The sequence below is a fragment of the Cherax quadricarinatus genome, chromosome 10 (genome assembly GCF_038502225.1).
Source record: "Cherax quadricarinatus isolate ZL_2023a chromosome 10, ASM3850222v1, whole genome shotgun sequence".
NCBI lineage: Eukaryota > Metazoa > Arthropoda > Malacostraca > Decapoda > Parastacidae > Cherax > Cherax quadricarinatus.
In genome coordinates, this window is record NC_091301.1 from 41,127 (window position 1) to 59,634 (window position 18,508).

At 37.7% G+C, this 18,508-nt stretch overlaps 1 protein-coding gene across 1 annotated transcript in view; it reads left to right on the forward strand.

Annotated features, from left to right (window-relative positions):
• Nucleotides 1-338: 338 nt before the first annotated feature.
• LOC128684329 (transmembrane protein 87A) overlaps nucleotides 339-18,508 on the forward strand; it is a 106,566-nt gene continuing 88,396 nt past the window's right edge. Inside the window, exons 1-2 of the mRNA XM_070083482.1 lie at nucleotides 339-589; nucleotides 4,833-4,991. Coding sequence (XP_069939583.1) covers nucleotides 500-589; nucleotides 4,833-4,991 — 249 coding nt within the window. The 5' untranslated portion in view covers nucleotides 339-499. The remainder of the gene's footprint in view (nucleotides 590-4,832; nucleotides 4,992-18,508) is intronic.

Consider the following 18,508-nt stretch of genomic DNA (forward strand, 5'->3'; position numbering starts at 1 on the left):
TATTTTACTACATGTAAACTACACAATAACCAAATTCTGTAAACTCAGCATTGTAATCCTTATAGAGAATAAACTTTGAATTTGAATTTGAATTTGAAAAGAATTTAGTTATTGTGTGGTTTACATGTAGGGCCAGCTAGGCCTATACACCATGTACATGTACTTGTAGTAAGTAAAGATATTATTATTATTATTATTATTATTATTATTATTATTATTATTATTATTATTATTATTTTTTTTTATTATTATTATTATTATTATTATTATAAGGCTAGCCGCTGTAATAAATGAATGAATCTTTCAAAATGTATAAAGTGTGAGGTAGACGTAGCTGTAGCAGTTGTAGTGTTGGAGTCCATCAACAGATACATTGAACCTTGGTAGACTCACACAGGAATACTCTCCCGGCAGCCACTAGATTTTCAGTTCTTTGTTGACGTCTGCTTTTATGGCTGAAAGGATATGACAAACTCGACGGGATATTTCAAGGAGAACCATGCTGAAACCTGTGATTTTAATATTGTTCCTCGCTGTGTTTGCCTGTGGTTTTCCTGAACAAGGAATATGGCACCTTACCACCAGACCGGTAATGAAGGTGTTGTCAGCTGTATTGTAGATAATGCTGTAGCTGTTTTAAATTTACTATCTTGTTTCGCCACTCAAAACTGAGTCATTTATGCCGGCGGAAATTCGTGGTTTTTGAGTTAGGGTAAATTTATGTTAGTCAACTATGTATGGTTGTGTTTAGGAAGAGTAGGCTGAAGTCTTAGGGAGCTTAGCTACTATTGTAAGTCAGTTTAATAAGAAGACGAGTTTTTAATGTGACAGTTACTGACCCAGGGTAACCCAAGAAAGCCAACTAGTATGGTTTATTTCCATTGGGGCCCTTTGGAACTCTTCATTAGGATGTGCCTACGTCAGTGCTAACACCCTGGTACCGATTAACTACTAAGTGAATACAGGTAACTGGTGTAAGAAAATATGCTTAACTTTTTCCCTTGTTTTGGGATTGAATCCTGGTCTTTCACTTGAGTTGAAGGCACTACCACTGCGAATATGAGCTCTAATCTATTAGGATTAGTAATCCTAAGAGAGTTAATAATTCAGGTTAATCCAAGAAAGCCAGCCATTGTGGTTTATTTACTTAAAAGTACATTGATGCTTACAAATTAACGGACTGTTGAGTCACATCCTAGGAGTCTTATGACTCAAATGGTGGCATTTTTGGCTTGTATCAGAAGGACCTGGGTTTGAGTTTAGCATAAGTGGAAGCATTGAGCTTGATTTCCTTACACCTATTGCATCTGTTCACCTACGAGGAAATAGATATGTAGGTGTTAGCCAACTGCTGTGGGTCACATCCTGGTAAATGGATAAGAGGACACCAGTGTAAATAAGCCTAAAAGATATTCTTGACTCGATTAATTATCTAAATAAAATTTTCTTTTTTGACACAATTACCAAAATAGAATTAAATGATGCTGTTTGGCTTTCTTTTATTATCTTGCAAAAGTTATCCTCTGGGGTTAATATTCTGAATAAAAGGTAAATTCTTAAAAATTCATAATACTTATCAGTTATCTGCAATAATGAAATGGGATTAGAGGAGACAAAAGCCTCCTTAGCTTAACCCTTTGACTGTCAAGACCCCAAATCCTGAAGTCTCTCTGTGTCACAAAATATTAAAAAAAATATATATATTTTTTCTTTTGAAATGATGGAGAATCTTCCCCCGATGGTAATGACACCAAAAGTACGAAATTTGGTGGAAAATTTACAGAATTACGCTCTCGTGAAGTTAGCGATCTTTGGCTATATATACGCATCGGCGATTTCGCCCTATTTGAACCCTATTTTCAACCAATTCCATTGGTCCAGTCAACCAAACTCATAGCTATTTCTTTAGAACTCCATATATTATATCGATTGAGTACAAGATTCTGCCCATTTACTGATTTTAACTACCCAGTAAAGTGGTCAGAAATTGGCAATTTGGCCAATTTCATGCAAATAAAAAAATGCCAAATTACTCTTGCTTTCTATTTTGAATTTTTATTCTCACAAAAAAATAGAAGATTTACTGTTATACAGACTACAGCATTATTGTAACAGTTGTATAAATAATGTCAACCCATTCATGACTGCATAGTAGAATGGCTAGTTGGACACTTACTGGACGGTAACATCATTTGTTTACTCTTGAATATTGGCAAAAATTTAACAATTCTGCTCCTTTGAGCTCAATTTCAAGGTCCTTTTCATCTTGAAACCAATCAAAATCATCTCTATTTCTGTAATATGTCTTCCATTCTGTCAAATGAGACCAAGAAAACAAGAATACAACCATAAATTCTATACGAAAATACACCTCAAAGTCGGCGTTTTAACCCAAAAACATGGTCGGAGTTTTCTTTTTCTCATTATGCACTGTGTGTCACGGGATTTTTTTTATACTATGCACACTAACCACACAGACCCATTTTCTCGCATGTGGGCCTACCAGCTTTGTCTCTCTTGACTTAAAGCCGCTAGAATTTTGGCGTTTTAATACGTACGTCAAAAACACTGGTGCATAAGACATATTTATGTGACACCGACAGTCAAAGGGTTAAGTGTAGACTCAATTTATGAAGTTAGGGATAACCAAGGTTACAGAAGAACTGTTAAAAAAAATATCTTTTCTAACTTTGCTAAGACTTGTGTATAGACTGCAGCTTTGATGTGTGTCCACTTATGCCTATGTCTATCTGGTCTGTGCTCCAAAGTATTTTGTAGATCATGATCATGTCTCCTTTTGATCCATCTTCAAGGGGGGTGCCTTACTGCTGGTAAAAGACTTTTGATCTGAGGAATTACCTCCCATTTCCCAAGTTCTGTATGACTTGTGTCTGAATTTAACAAAAATAATACTCTTGATCAACATCCCACAAATTTAGTACTGTACTTTAAAAGACTGGTGACATTCCTCAGATCTTTATCTATTCCTTGAGCTTCCATTCCATGCGATAAACTGTTCCTTTCTTTTTCCCAGTGCTCACTTATGTTACATTACATGTAAATCCAGGTGATGTAGATATTTTTTGGACAACTATTATTTTATCTAGAAATGCTTCAGAATTTGTTCATCATTGTTTTGCTTCTTCCCCTCCCTTTCTCATTAAGCCTGAATTTGTTGTATTTTATAAATAATATTGTAGCCAAGTAATGTATGCCTTTATTTTTTTTTTTTTTTTTAAAAAGTCGGCCATCTCCCTAAGCAGGGTCACCCAAGAAGAAAGAAAATCTCCCCCCCCCCCAAAAAAAAAAATACTTTTATCATTCAACACTTTCGCCTCGCTCACACATAACCAATGTTTTTGCAGAGGTGCTTAGAATACAACAGCTTAGAAGCATATACGTATAAAGATACTCAACATGTCCCTCCAAACTGCCAATATCCCAAACCCCTCCTTTAAAGTACATGCATTGTACTTCCTATTTCCAGGACTCAAGTCCAGCTATATAAAAATAACTGGTTTCCCTGAATCCCTTCACTAAATATTACCCTGCTCACACTCTAACAGCTCGTCAGGTCCCAAATACCATTCGTCTCCATTTAATCTATCTAACACACTCGCTCACACTTGCTGGAAATCCAAGCCCCTCGCTCACAAAATCTCCTTTACCCCCTCCCTCCAACCATTTCGAGGACGACCCCTACCCTGCCTTCCTTCCCCTACAGATTTATACGCTCTCCATGTTATTCTACTTTGATCCATTCTCTCTAAATGACCAAATCACCTCAACAACCCCTCTTCAGCCCTCTGACTAACACTTATTAACTCCACACCTTCTAATTTCCACACTCCGAAATTTTTGCATAATATTTACACCACACATTGCCCTTAGACAGGACATCTCCACTGCCTCCAACTGTCTCCTCACTGCAGCATTTACAACCCAAGCTTCACACCCATATAAGAGTGTTGGTACCACTATACTTTTGTACATTCCCTTCTTTGCCTCCATAAATAATGTTTTTTGTCTCCACATATACCTCAACACACCACTCACCTTTTTTCCTTCATCAATTCTATGATTAACCTCATCCTTCATAAATCCATCCACTGACACGTCAGCTCCCAAATATCTGAAAACATTCACTTCTTCCACACTCCTCCTCCCCAGATTTGATATCCAATTTTTCTTTAAATCATTTGATACCCTCATCACCTTACTCTTTTCTATGATCACTTTCAACTTTCTACCTTTACACACGCTCCCAAATTCGTCCACTAACCTTTGCAATTTTTCTTTAGAATCTCCCATAAGCACAGTATCATCAGTAAAAAGTAACTGTGTCAATTCCCATTTTGTATTTGATTCCCCATAATTTAATCCCACCCCTCTCCCGAACACTCTAGCATTTACTTCTTTTACAACCCCATCTGTAAATATATTAAACAACCATGATGACATTACGCATCCCTGTCTAAGACCTACTTTTACCGGGAAGTAGTCTCCCTCTCTTCTGCACACCCTAACCTAAGCCTCACTATCCTCATAAAAACTCTTTACAGCATTTAGTAACTTACTACCTATTCCATATACTTGCAACATCTGTCACATTGCTCCCCTATCCACTCTGTCATATGCCTTTTCTAAATCCATAAATGCAATGAAAACTTCCCTACCTTTATCTAAATACTGTTCACATATATGCTTCAATGTAAACATTATTATTTTATAATATTATTATATAATAATAATGTATAGCAAATTAGTAAAGAACAGTAGGTTAAAAATGTCATTTAGAAATTTTGACACATTTGTTCTTCTGTTATACTTAGGGTCTTGAGTATGTCGGTGTCAAGAAGAGTTTGTTCAAAGGCAGTCGTATCAACATAAAAGTCATGTGTCATCTTATGGACCAGAGTAAGCCTTTGGACATAAGTATCTCATGGATGTTAAGGAAGACCCCTTGTTGGAATGAGTACATCTTCAGTGAGGTTTGTTTTCTCTTGTTTGGATTTGAACCATAATATACAGTGGAACCTCGGCACTTGAACCTAATGCGTTCCAGATGGCTGTTTGAGTGATGATCTGTCCGAGTACCAAACAAATTTTTCCCAACCAATTCTCTTTATGGTTGCTATTATCACTAACCCTATTAGGCCCCATGGTGACTCATTTAAACAAATAATATAAAAAAAAAAAATGAGGAAACATGAAATAGTTCAGAGCGAAGCTCTGGCAGGTCGTCATTTGTTTAATAATAATATCTTTATTTCTACAAGTACATGTACAAGGTATACAGGCCTAGCTGACATCAGTGACATACTACTATATAGAAAGGTGCTTGTTATGCAGAGCATTTAGGGCAAAGTAGGTCAGTTTTGTCCCAGGATGCAACCCACACCAGTAAACTAACATCCGGGTACCCATTTTATTGATGGGGAAAGGAAACACACCCAATGTTTCTACCCTCGCCGGGAACTGAACCCGGATCCTCGCCATGTGAAGTGAGAGCTTTAGCCACCAGGCCATGGGGTTGAGCAAATGGTCAACTACCGAGCAGTTTGTTTACCGAACAAAGCATTCGAATACCAAAGTGTTCGAGTATGGAGCTGTTAGAGTACCAAGGTTCCAATGTATACAATAAGTACATTACTAAAGTACATTATTTTAGTATGACATATTATCAGAAGGGACTTTGATTAGTTTTGCTGTGTTTGTAATTTTTTTTACAATACCAATGCATTTACCACAACACAGTTCACAAATGTGGAAAATAAATTATATTGATAAGAATGTAGATAACTAGCTTTGTTATATCATCCTTTTATTACATAAAAGGTTTACTTCTTTTGTATATTTGCATATATAATATTATTTGCTGCATTCAGAAGAGCAGAATAATCAGTATTCTTTAAATAAAGTGTGTACTGAAATCCAGCACCTGCTCTATTACCTTTGCTGAAAAATTTTCATTAATTTGATTTAAATTACAACAGTCATTATGTTTGCAGATAGTGTGTAAGATGGTAACCATGGAAAGTTTGCCTGGAAAATGTGTTTATTAATAATGACAGACATTATATTGTGGAACAAAAATTAATATAAAATATAATTTCTTTTTTTTTTTTAGTTGGAAAAACTGAGTACTCTATTGCATATAGTACAAGGTAGGCAAAAGGAAAGAAGTAAAGTGAAAATAATGCCTCAAGGAGGTGCCTTGATGCCAGTGAGGGGCTCTTGATCTATGGAATTGTGCCTATCCTGCCTTTTCTTGGATCAAACCTAATTGTCTTCCTTTCCCATGGCTCTGTATGATTCCTGTGTGTTTTTTAATTATTATAATAAAGTAGAAATAAGAAGTATCAGTAGGAAGGGATTAAAAGCATTGCACAGAAAAATGAGAGAATTAAAAGGGAAATGATTTATAACAAAATACAGTATAGTAGGGCCCCACTTTATGGCGTTTTGCTTTACAGCATTCCGCTAATATGGACATTTTAAATTATGACCAGAACTCGCTATACAGCTCTCCCCACCTGTCTTTCTAATACGGTCATGCCCCAGCTGGTTTGTTTATGTTCTCCATGAGCACTGCGTCTCTCCATTATGTCTTGAAACTTTCCAAAATTTCAAGCGTTTTAAAGTTATTTTATATTTTATATATACATGTACTTTGATAATTATACTTGTGTATCCCTGTACCTAAATAAACTTACTGTGCCGGAGTGCAGGTACACAGTAAAATCACTAAGAGTGTCTTATTAGTCTTCACACCATATTAACCCGTAAACAGTCCAGGCAGATCTACGTTCACATGCGTAGTGCTTCAAAAGCAGATCTATGTTTTTTTTACACATTTTCAAATGTAAAAAAAAAAAATCTACTTTTTTTACATACTTTCAAATGTTGAAAAAACATATATATATATATACAGTACGGTACGCATCGCATACCATACAATCCGCATACCGATCGCTTTGATCGCAAAAATTTAGCCTCGCATACCGCCCAAAAATCCGCTCACCGCCCTTCGTCCGAGACGCGTCCAATGTGCGGCCTGAGCCACGCTCGCATGTTCCGCCGGTGGCATTGTTTACCAGCCAGCCTCCGCGGTAACATCCAAGCATACAATCGGAACATTTCGTATTATTACAGTGTTTTTTGGTGATTTTTTTCTGGAAAATAAGTGACCATGGGCCCCAAGAAAGCTTCTAGTGCCAACCCTACAGCAATAAGGGTGAGAATTACTATAGAGATGAAGAAAAAGATCATTGATAAGTATGAAAGTGGAGTGCGTGTCTCCGAGCTGGCCAGGTTGTATAATAAACCCCAATCAACCATCGCTACTATTGGTGGTACAGCTGCTGCTGTACCACCGTCAGCTGCTGCTGCTGTTGTACCACCGTCAGCTGCTGCTGCTGCCGTAGCATCGTCTGCTGCTGCTGTAGCATCGTCTGCTGCTTCTGTAGCATCGTCTGTTGCTGCTGTAGCATCGTCTGTTGCTGCTGTAGCATCGTCTGTTGCTGCTGTAGCATCGTCTGCTGCTGCTGTAGCATCGTCTGCTGCTGCTGTAGCATCGTCTGCTGCTGCTGTAGCATTGTCTGTTGCTGCTGTAGCATCGTCTGTTGCTGCTGTAGCATCGTCTGTTGCTGCTGTAGCATCGTCTGCTGCTGCTGTAGCATCGTCTGCTGCTGCTGTAGCATCGTCTGCTGCTGCTGTAGCATCGTCTGCTGCTGCTGTAGCATCGTCTGCTGCTGCTGTAGCATCGTCTGTTGCTGCTGTAGCATCGTCTGCTGCTGCTGTAGCATCGTCTGCTGCTGCTGTAGCATCGTCTGCTGCTGCTGTAGCATCGTCTGCTGCTGCTGTAGCATCGTCTGCTGCTGCTGTAGCATCGTCTGCTGCTGCTGTAGCATCGTCTGCTGCTGCTGTAGCATCGTCTGCTGCTGCTGTAGCATCGTCTGTTGCTGCTGTACCACCGTCAGCTGCTGCTGCTGCTGCTGCTGTAGCACCGTTGTTGGTGTGGCTTATTGAAAATACCAAGAAACAATTAACCCCAGAGGATTTGCCACCCAGGATAACCCAAAAAAGTCAGTGTCATCGAAGACTGTCTAACTTATTTCCATTGGTGTCCTTAATCTTGTCTCCCAGGATGCAACGCACACCAGTCGACTAACACCCAGGTGAACAGGGAAAAATGCCTGGAACTAGTGCTCATATTGGTGAATTTAAAGCCAGCAAAGGTTGGTTTGAGAGATTTAAGAATCGTAGTGGCATACACAGTGTGATAAGGCCTGTTCTGGAAGAAAATGCCAAACAGGACCTACAGTACTCAGGAGGAAAAGGCACTCCCAGGAAACAGTGTCTCATCAGTCATTGCTGCATCTTCAATAAAGGTAAGTGTCATTTATTCTTCATTTAGTAGAGTAGTACATGCACAATATATATTGTGCATGTATCCTTCTCTTTGTGTGTAGGAAAATGTATATTTCATGTGGTAAAAATTTTTTTTTCATACTTTTGGGTGTCTTGCACGGATTAATTTGATTTCCATTATTTATTATGGGGAAAATTCATTCGCATACCGAACATTTCGCATAACAATCAGCCCTCTTGCACGGATTAAGGTCGCTATGTGGGGGTCCACTGTATATATATATACGTTTGGGCCGTTTACGGGTTAATAATGATAATGATAATCACACTAGTTCAATACCAAAGGAAATATGCACACAATAAAATTACTGGGGGTAGCTGTAGGAAATTATTCACTATGTATGCCTTTACTCAGAGCATCGTTTCATCTAAAAATGGTGTTACATGAGAATGAGAGTGTTGCTCTTTACTTATTCTACTGTATCAACATGGAGACAACTTGTACATAATGTAAAGTGTTTGTATTATTTATTTATTTATTTATTTATTTAATAATTTGAACATACATACAGAGGTACAAAAAAATACAGGTAAGAGCAGCATGCCAAAGCCGCTTGTATGCATAGCATTACGGGCAGGCTTAAAATTAACTTAAGATTGACTAAGCAATGATGTAATCAGTGATAAAACATTATTGTAAACAGATAACAATAAAGCACAAATGAGTATTACAAAGACAGGTCATATGGTTGCATGCATTGCTGTACATTCAGTAGAATGGAGTATTCTGTTACGTAGTGTATTTAAAAAATAGTTAGATTGGGTCTTAGGTTTGACATTTATGTGATATAATTATGAGAAACATTTAAGATATACAATTTATAAGGTTCAGTTATTCAGTATTTATTTGGTTTTGGGTAAGTGATCTTCGAGAAGAGACTTGAATTTATAAACAGGTAGTTTCTTTCATATTTACAGGTAATGAATTTCAGATTTTAGGGCCTTTTATGTGCATTGAGTTTTTGCATAGCGTGAGATGGACACGAGGAACATCAAAGAGTGATCTGTGCCTTGTGTTATGGTCATGTGTTCTGTTGAGGTTGGCAAGGAGATGTTTGAGGGGAGGGTTAATATCAGAGTTAAGAGTTCTATGTATGTAATAGGTGCAGTAATAAGTATGGATGTTTTGTATGGTGAGTAGGTTTAGTATTTTGAATATTGGTGGAGTGTGCTGTCTGTAGTGGGAATTTATCATTCTGACTGCAGCCTTTTGTTGGGTAATTAGTGGTCTGAGATGGTTAATTGTTGTTGAGCCCCATGCACAAATTCCATAGGTGAGATAGGGGTAAATAAGTGAGTGATATAGGGCCAGGAGGGCTGACTGGAACATAGTACCATATCTTCGATAGTATGCCTACGGTCTTGGAAATTTTCTTAGAAATTTGTTGTATATGTGTATGAAATTTGAGTCTATTATCAAGGTGGATTCCTAAGAATTTTCCCTCTGTTAGCTTTGTGGTAGGTGATCCGTTTATCATTATGTTAAGAGGGACATCTGTAGCTCTGTTACCAAACTGAATGAAGTAGGTTTTGTCAATGTTTAGTGTAAGTTTGTTAGTCCTCATCCAGGTAGATATTTTCTGTAATTCGGTGTTTACAGTATTGGCTAGCGTGACTGGGCTCGGGTGAGAGAAGACGTATGTAGTGTCATCTGCAAAAAGTGTGGGTTTGAGTAATTGCGAAGCATTTGGTAGGTCATTTATGTATAGGAGAAAGAGAAGAGGGCCAAGGACACTTCCTTGTGGGACACCAACTGTAATTGGTTGTGCGGAAGAGTTTGCCCCATTTGCGTACACATATTGGCTTCTGTTGCTGAGGTATGACTTGAGGTAGTTGAGGGAGTGCCCTCTTATACCATAGTGTGACAATTTTATGTGGAGCAAGTCATGGTCATCTGTATCAAAAGCTTTACGTAAGTCAATGAAGATCCCCAGTGGGACTTCTTTTTTCTCTATTGCAGTGTATATATGTTCTAGCATGTGTATAATAGCATCATTAGTATTTTTATTAGGCCTGAATCCAAATTGGCAGGGGTTGAGTATGTTTTGGGAGATGAGGTAGGAGTAGATTCGTTTATGAATTAATTTTTCGAAGATTTTTGAGAGAGGGTGTAAATTGGATATTGGCCTATAGTTATTCAACTCTGTTTGGTCTCCTCCTTTATGGATCGGGGTGACCCTTGCTATTTTGAGAACTGTAGGGAAGGTAGAGGATTCAATGGATTTGTTAAAGAGTGTTGCAATGATTGGTGATAGCACTTGTGACACTTTTTTGTATATAAAGGGTGGTAAGGTATTTAAATCTCCTGTCTTGTTTTTTAGTGTGTTGATAATAAGGGAGACTTCATATGGGTTAGTCGGAGCTAGGAACAGTGTGTTCGGGTAGTTGCCAGTGAGGTAGTCATTTGGTGGGGTATCTGAGTTTGGGATTTTATTGGCAAGGTTTTTTTCCTATAGTGGAGAAGAAATCATTGAGTCTGTTTTCTGTTTCTGTTGGTGGGAGTTGGGGTTCATCTGATTTTGCTAATTTAATTTCGCTATTTCATGATATCTTTTTTGTTCCTAGAATTTCTGATATGGTATAATACAAAAGTGGAAGTCAGGAATGTAGGAAATCAGATGTGGGGAGGTATGGTAGCCAACCAGGCCACCCCACCCCATTCACTCATAATAAACTACGACATTTAAAGCATCTTAGAGCAATAAAATGCATATACATTTCATTCATTACTTGCCTTAAAATATTTGTAGTCTTAACATAGGGTGAGAGGTGAGTAAACGAGATAAAACAAATAAACAAGAGAGAGAAAATGAGTAAATGAAAGAGCCCAGAGATGCAGAGTATATAACAAACAGACAAACACGTCTGGCTTTGGTTCATAGTAAGGAAGTAAGTTTATTCAGGTTACACAAAATAGTAATAATATATGTAACTGTATTTGTGTATACCTGAATAACCTTACTATGAACCAAAACCAGATGTGTTCGTCTGTTTGTTTATATGCTCCGCGTCTCTGGCCTCTCATTTATTCATTCTCTCTCTCTCTCTCGTTTATTCATTTTATCTCGTTTACTGACCTTTCACCCTAAATTAAGACTACATATATATTAAGGTAAGTAATGAGTGAACTGTATATGCATTTTATTGCTCTGGGACGCTTATTATGAGTCGATGGGGTGGGGGTGGCCTGGTTGGCTACCATACCTCCCCATACCTGACTTCTCACAAATAAATACTACTCACCTCTAACCCTACATTAAGACTACAAATATTTTAAGGTAAGTAATGAGTGAACTAAGTGTGTATTTTACTTTTTTTATTGTTTTTAATACCTAGTTCTATTACTAACTTAATATATGTTAGTGTAAACTTCTTATTTTTTTTATTTTTTATTATTATCACACTGGCCGATTCCCACCAAGGCAGGGTGGCCCGAAAAAGAAAAACTTTCACCATCATTCACTCCATCACTGTCTTGCCAGAAGGGTGCTTTACACTACAGTTTTTAAACTGCAACATTAACACCCCTCCTTCAGAGTGCAGGCACTGTACTTCCCATCTCCAGGACTCAAGTCCGGCCTGCCGGTTTCCCTGAACCCCTTCACAAATGTTACCTTGCTCACACTCCAACAGCACGTCAAGTATTAAAAACCATTCGTCTCCATTCACTCCTATCAAACATCCTCACGCACGCCTGCTGGAAGTCCAAGCCCCTCGCACACAAAACCTCCTTTACCCCCTCCCTCCAATCTTTCCTAGGCCGACCCCTACCCCGCCTTCCTTCCACTACAGACTGATACACTCTTGAAGTCATTCTGTTTCGCTCCATTCTCTCTACATGTCCGAACCACCTCAACAACCCTTCCTCAGCCCTCTGGACAACAGTTTTGGTAATCCCGCACCTCCTCCTAACTTCCAAACTACGAATTCTCTGCATTATATTCACACCACACATTGCCCTCAGACATGACATCTCCACTGCCTCCAGCCTTCTCCTCGCTGCAACATTCATCACCCATGCTTCACACCCATATAAGAGTGTTGGTAAAACTATACTCTCATACATTCCCCTCTTTGCCTCCAAGGACAAAGTTCTTTGTCTCCACAGACTCCTAAGTGCACCACTCACCCTTTTCCCCTCATCAATTCTATGATTCACCTCATCCTTCATAGACCCATCCGCTGACATGTCCACTCCCAAATATCTGAATACATTCACTTCCTCCATACTCTCTCCCTCCAATCTGATATCCAATCTTTCATCACCTAATATTTTTGTTATCCTCATAACCTTACTCTTTCCTGTATTCACTTTTAATTTTCTTCTTTTGCACACCATACCAAATTCATCCACCAATCTCTGCAACTTCTCTTCAGAATCTCCCAAGAGCACAGTGTCATCAGCAAAGAGCAACTGTGACAACTCCCACTTTATGTGTGATTCTTTATCTTTTAACTCCACGCCTCTTGCCAAGACCCTCGCATTTACTTCTCTTACAACCCCATCTATAAATATATTAAACAACCACGGTGACATCACACATCCTTGTCTAAGGCCTACTTTTACTGGGAAATAATTTCCCTCTTTCCTATGTACTCTAACTTGAGCCTCACTGTCCTCGTAAAAACTCTTCACTGCTTTCAGTAACCTACCTCCTACACCATACACCTGCAACATCTGCCACATTGCCCCCCTATCCACCCTGTCATATGCCTTTTCCAAATCCATAAATGCCACAAAGACCTCTTTAGCCTTATCTAAATACTGTTCACTTACATGTTTCACTGTAAACACCTGGTCCACACACCCCCTACCTTTCCTAAAGCCTCCTTGTTATCTAGCATTTATATGCATTTATAAGTTGAAAAAAAAAAAGGGTGTTCCACTTTATGGCAGTAGCCTGTAACCTAACCTGCTATATAAGTGGGGCCTTACTGTACTAGGCAGTTCAGTACAGTCAACCCTTTATTTAATGGACTAATTGGAGAGAGTGGATGGCCAGTAATGGCAGTTGTGGTGGATAAAGATATAATTATTTTTCCACATTTGTAACAATAATGAACATTTCTGTGACTGAAAGACTTAGTTCATTGTTTCCAAATCTGTTAACACAGCAGATTTTGCTCCGTATTTCTGAAGCCCATTAAGGGAGGGGCAAGCCTTTTTCCAGTTTCAGGAAATTAAAATTGAAAAATTATGGAAAAAAAAAATTTCTTACTGAAAAATAGTACAAAATTCTGGCAACATTTTGATGTAATCTGCTTGTTTCTATCGTATTTCTAAGTATGTTTTTCAGTAAATGAATTTTTTTTTGTTGCTGCTGTCAGCAAAAATTCATGTTGGCAATTAGTGCAGTAACCGTAGTTTCACACCAAACAAAATCAATAATAAATCAAAAATAAGTTATTGACACAGTAATCCATCTCCTGCAATAAATATTAATAGGATTGTCATGATTTTTGCAGATGTTATTGAGGAATGATGGTTCTACAAACAACCACAGTGGATTTGTGATACTGTTTACAGCTTTGTTTTTAATGATTTTTTTTGTACACAAAAAAAAATTACTACATTTTTTTTTTATGGAATCTACTGACATTATCGCTAAACTGCTCTGGATCATTATTAGTCTAGCCTTTATCTTTCATCTGATGTCAACTAGAGCATTATACATCTTCCCAATTTAGTAGAAACTGGAAAGTCCTAGGACCCATAAAATTGTGCAAAAATAATTTTTTTCTATCTAACTTGAAGGCTAACAGTCAAAACAAACACAGCCTAAATGTTTTTTAAGCTGCTTAATCCACTGTCACAATCCCATTGAAATTTGATATAAAAAAAAAAAGTTAGTGATTCTGCTCTCCCCTCCCTTAATCCCTTGACCGTCACAACCCCAAATCCTGAGGCGTCTCCTGGTGTCGAAAAGTTTTTGAAAAAAAAAAACTTATGAAATGATAGAGAATCTTTTCCCGGTGGTAATGGCACCAAAAGAACGAAATTTGATGGGAAACTGACAGAATACTCTCTCGTGAAGTTAGCGACCTTAACGATATTTACAAATTGCCAATTTTGCCCACTTTGAGCCCTATTTTCGGCTAATTCCATTGCTCCAGTCAACCAAATTCATAGCTATTTCTTTAGAACTCCATTTTTTCTATTGACTGAGTACAAGAAACTGCCCATTTACCAATTTCAACTACTCAGTAACATGGTCAGAAATTTGCAGTTTGGCCAATTTCACAAAAATTTAAAAATGACAATTTCAAAATAGGGTCCAGAATGAACAATGCAGACATTCCTGGCTCTAAAATAACATTTTCTTTGTTCATCAGTCACATCTCCAGGCCCCTCTGATATTACTCTTGCTTTCTATTTTGAATTTTTATTCAAACAAAAAATATAAAATTTACAGTTATGCAGACTACTGCAGTATTGTAATAACTGTATAAATAATGTCAACCCATTCATGACTGCATATTAGAATGGCTAGTTGGACATTTATTGGACAATGACATTATTAGTTTACCTTTGAACAAAGGCAAAAGTCAAACATTTCCTCTACTTTGAGCTCCATTTCAAGGTTCTTTTCATAGTAAAACCAATCAAAATCACCTCTATTTCTATAATATGTTTTCCATTCTATCAAATGAGACTAAGAAAATGAGAATACAACAATAAATACTATACGAAAATAGACTACAAAGTCGGCATTTTAACTAAAAAAAACGGTCGGAGTTTTTTTGTCTCGTTATGCACTGCATGCTGCAGGATTTTTTTTATATGGTGCACACTGACCACACAGACCCATTCTGTCACATGTGGGCCTACCAGCTTTCTCCTGCTTAATTTTAAGCCGCTAGAATTTGAGTATATGTACGTCAAACACAGTGGCTCGTAAGACTTATATATTCGACCAAAACAGTCAAAGGGTTAAGTGATCTGTTAAATGGAGGGTTTACTGTAGTAAAAATACCCCAAGACACTACTAAAGTCACCTTCAGACTTCACAATGAGGCAGCCATTAATAATTTCACAACAGCAGTAACAAACATTGACTGGCACACTGAGCTAGAAATCTATACAGATACTGACGAATGTTTTAATAATTTTCTAAAAAAGACCCAATACCTTTATAACAAGCACTGCCCTAAAAAAACTAAACAGATGACAGCTAAGAGACTGAACAGTCCCTGGCTAACACCCAGCATTCTCAAATCCATAAATACAAAACACCGATATGAAAAACAGTACAGAATGGGTCACATAACCAGAGACCAAACAAAACGTTAATCGTCAATCCTAACCAGCCTGATAAGAAGGGCAAAAAAATTGTATTATGAGAACAGATTATCCAACTTACGAGGTGATATAAAAGACCTGGAAGACCCTATCAGAAATTCTGGGAACAAAAAAGATATCACGACATAGCGAAATAAAATTAGCAAAATCAGATGAACCCCAACTCCCACCAACAGAAACAGCAAACAGACTCAATGATTTCTTCTCCACTATAGGTCAAAACCTTGCCAATAAAATCCCAAGCTCAGATACCCCACCAAATGACTACCTCACTGGCAACTACCCGAACACACTGTTCCTAGCTCCGACTAACCCATACGAAGTCTCCCTAATTATCAACGCACTGAAAAACAAGGCAGGAGATTAATACCTTACCACCCTTTATATACAAAAAAGCATCACAAGTACTATCACCAATCATTGCAACACTCTTTAACAAATCCATTGAATCCTCCACCTTCCCTACAGTTCTCAAAATAGCAAGGGTCACCCCGATCCATAAAGGAGGAGACCAAACAGAGTTGAATAACTATAGGCCAATATCCAATTTACACCCTCTCTCAAAAATCTTCGAAAAATTAATTCATAAACGAATCTACTCCTACCTCATCCCCCAAAACATTCTCAACCCCTGCCAATTTGGATTCAGGCCTAATAAAAATACTAATGATGCCATTTAACATGCTAGAACATATATACACTGCAATAGAGAAAAAAGAAGTCCCACTGGGGATCTTCATTGACTTACGTAAAGCTTTTGATACAGTTGACCATGACTTGCTCCACGTAAAATTGTCACACTAGGGTATTAGAGGGCACTCCCTCAACTACCTCAAGTCTTACCTCAGCAACAGAAGCCAATATGTGTACGCAAATGGGGCAAGCTCTTCCGCACAACCAATTACAGTTGGTGTCCCACAGGGAAGTGCCCTTGGCCCTCTTCTCTTTCTCCTATACATAAATGACCTACCAAATGCTTTGCAATTACTCAAACCCACACTTTTTGCAGATGACACTACATACGTCTTCTCTCACCCGAGCCCAGTCACGCTAGCCAATACTGTAAACACCGAATTACAGAAAATATCTACCTGGATGAGGACTAACAAACTTAAACTAAACATTGACAAAACCTACTTCATTCAGTTTGGTAACAGAGCTACAGATGTACCTCTTAACATAACAATAAACGGATCACCTATCACAAAGCTAACAGAGGGAAAATTCCTAGGAATCCACCTCGATAATAGACTCAAATTTCATACACATATACAACAAATTTCTAAGAAAATTTCCAAGACTGTAGGCATACTATCGAAGATACGGTACTATGTTCCACAGTCAGCCCTCCTGGCCCTTTATCACTCTCTTATTTACCCCTATCTCACCTATGGAATTTGTGCATGGGGGCTCAACAACAATTAACCATCTCAGACCACTAATTACCCAACAAAAGGCTGCAGTTAGAATGATAACAAATTCTCACTACAGGCAACACTCCACCAATATTCAAAACACTCAACCTACTCACCATACAAAACATCCATACTTATTATTGCACCTATTACATACATAGAACACTTAACTCTGATATTAACCCTCCCCTCAAACATCTCCTTGGCAACCTCAACAGAACACATGACCATAACACAAGGCACAGATCACTCTTTGATGTTCCTCGTGTCCATCTCACGCTATGCAAAAACTCAATGCACATAAAAGGCCCTAAAATCTGGAATTCATTACCTGTAAATATAAAAGAAACACTACCTGTTTATAAATTCAAGTCTCTTCTCAAAGATCACTTACTCACTCAAAACCAAATAAATACTGAATAACTGAACCTTATAAATTGTATATTCTATATGTTACTCACAATTATATCACACAAATGTTAAACCTAGGACCCAATCTAACTTTATTATTTTTTAACGATAAATACACTACCTTAACAGAATACTCCATTCGACTGAATGTACAGCAATGCAAGCAACCATATGACCTGTCTCTGTAATACTCATTTGTGCTTCATAGAAATTATATCACACAAATGTTCTAGGATCCCAATCTAACTTTATTAGCTTTTTTTAACCCCGGAAAAATTACCTAACAGAATACTCCATTCGACTGAATGTACAGCAATGCAAGCAACCATATGACCTGTCTTTGTAATACTCATTTGTGCTTCATAGGTATCTGTTTACAATAATGATTTATCACTGATTTCATCATTGCTTAGTTAATCTTAAGTTAATTTTAAGCCAGCCCGTAATGCTATGCATATAAGTGGCTTTGGCATGCTGCTCTTACCTGTATTTTTTGTACCTCTGTAAGTATGCTTAAATTACTAAATAAATAAATAAATAAATCTTTTAACCCTTTCAGGGTCGACAGGCCCTCTCCCAGACTTGTTCTCAACATCGAAAAATATTTAAAAAAAAAAAATTATTTTTTCTTATGAAAAGTTTTTTTTCTAAACTTTATAGGCTAAAAAAAATTTTTGCCATCAATACTTGCTGAGATATGGAGGTGTGAAGTTGACAGAAAGTGAACCGCATACGGCAACATCGCCAACTGCCGGTCACCCGGTAATCGTTTATCTTGTTTATTCTACTTTTTTCGATTATTTTTTAATTTTTTTTTTCAAGTAACTTTTATGGCCTGTGAGACCAATATGAGCACTATTTTGTAAGTTTTTACTCTTTCTATACAACACAATAACTGCACAAACACTGTTCTCACTATATTGTTTACAAAACTTGTTTACACAAATGA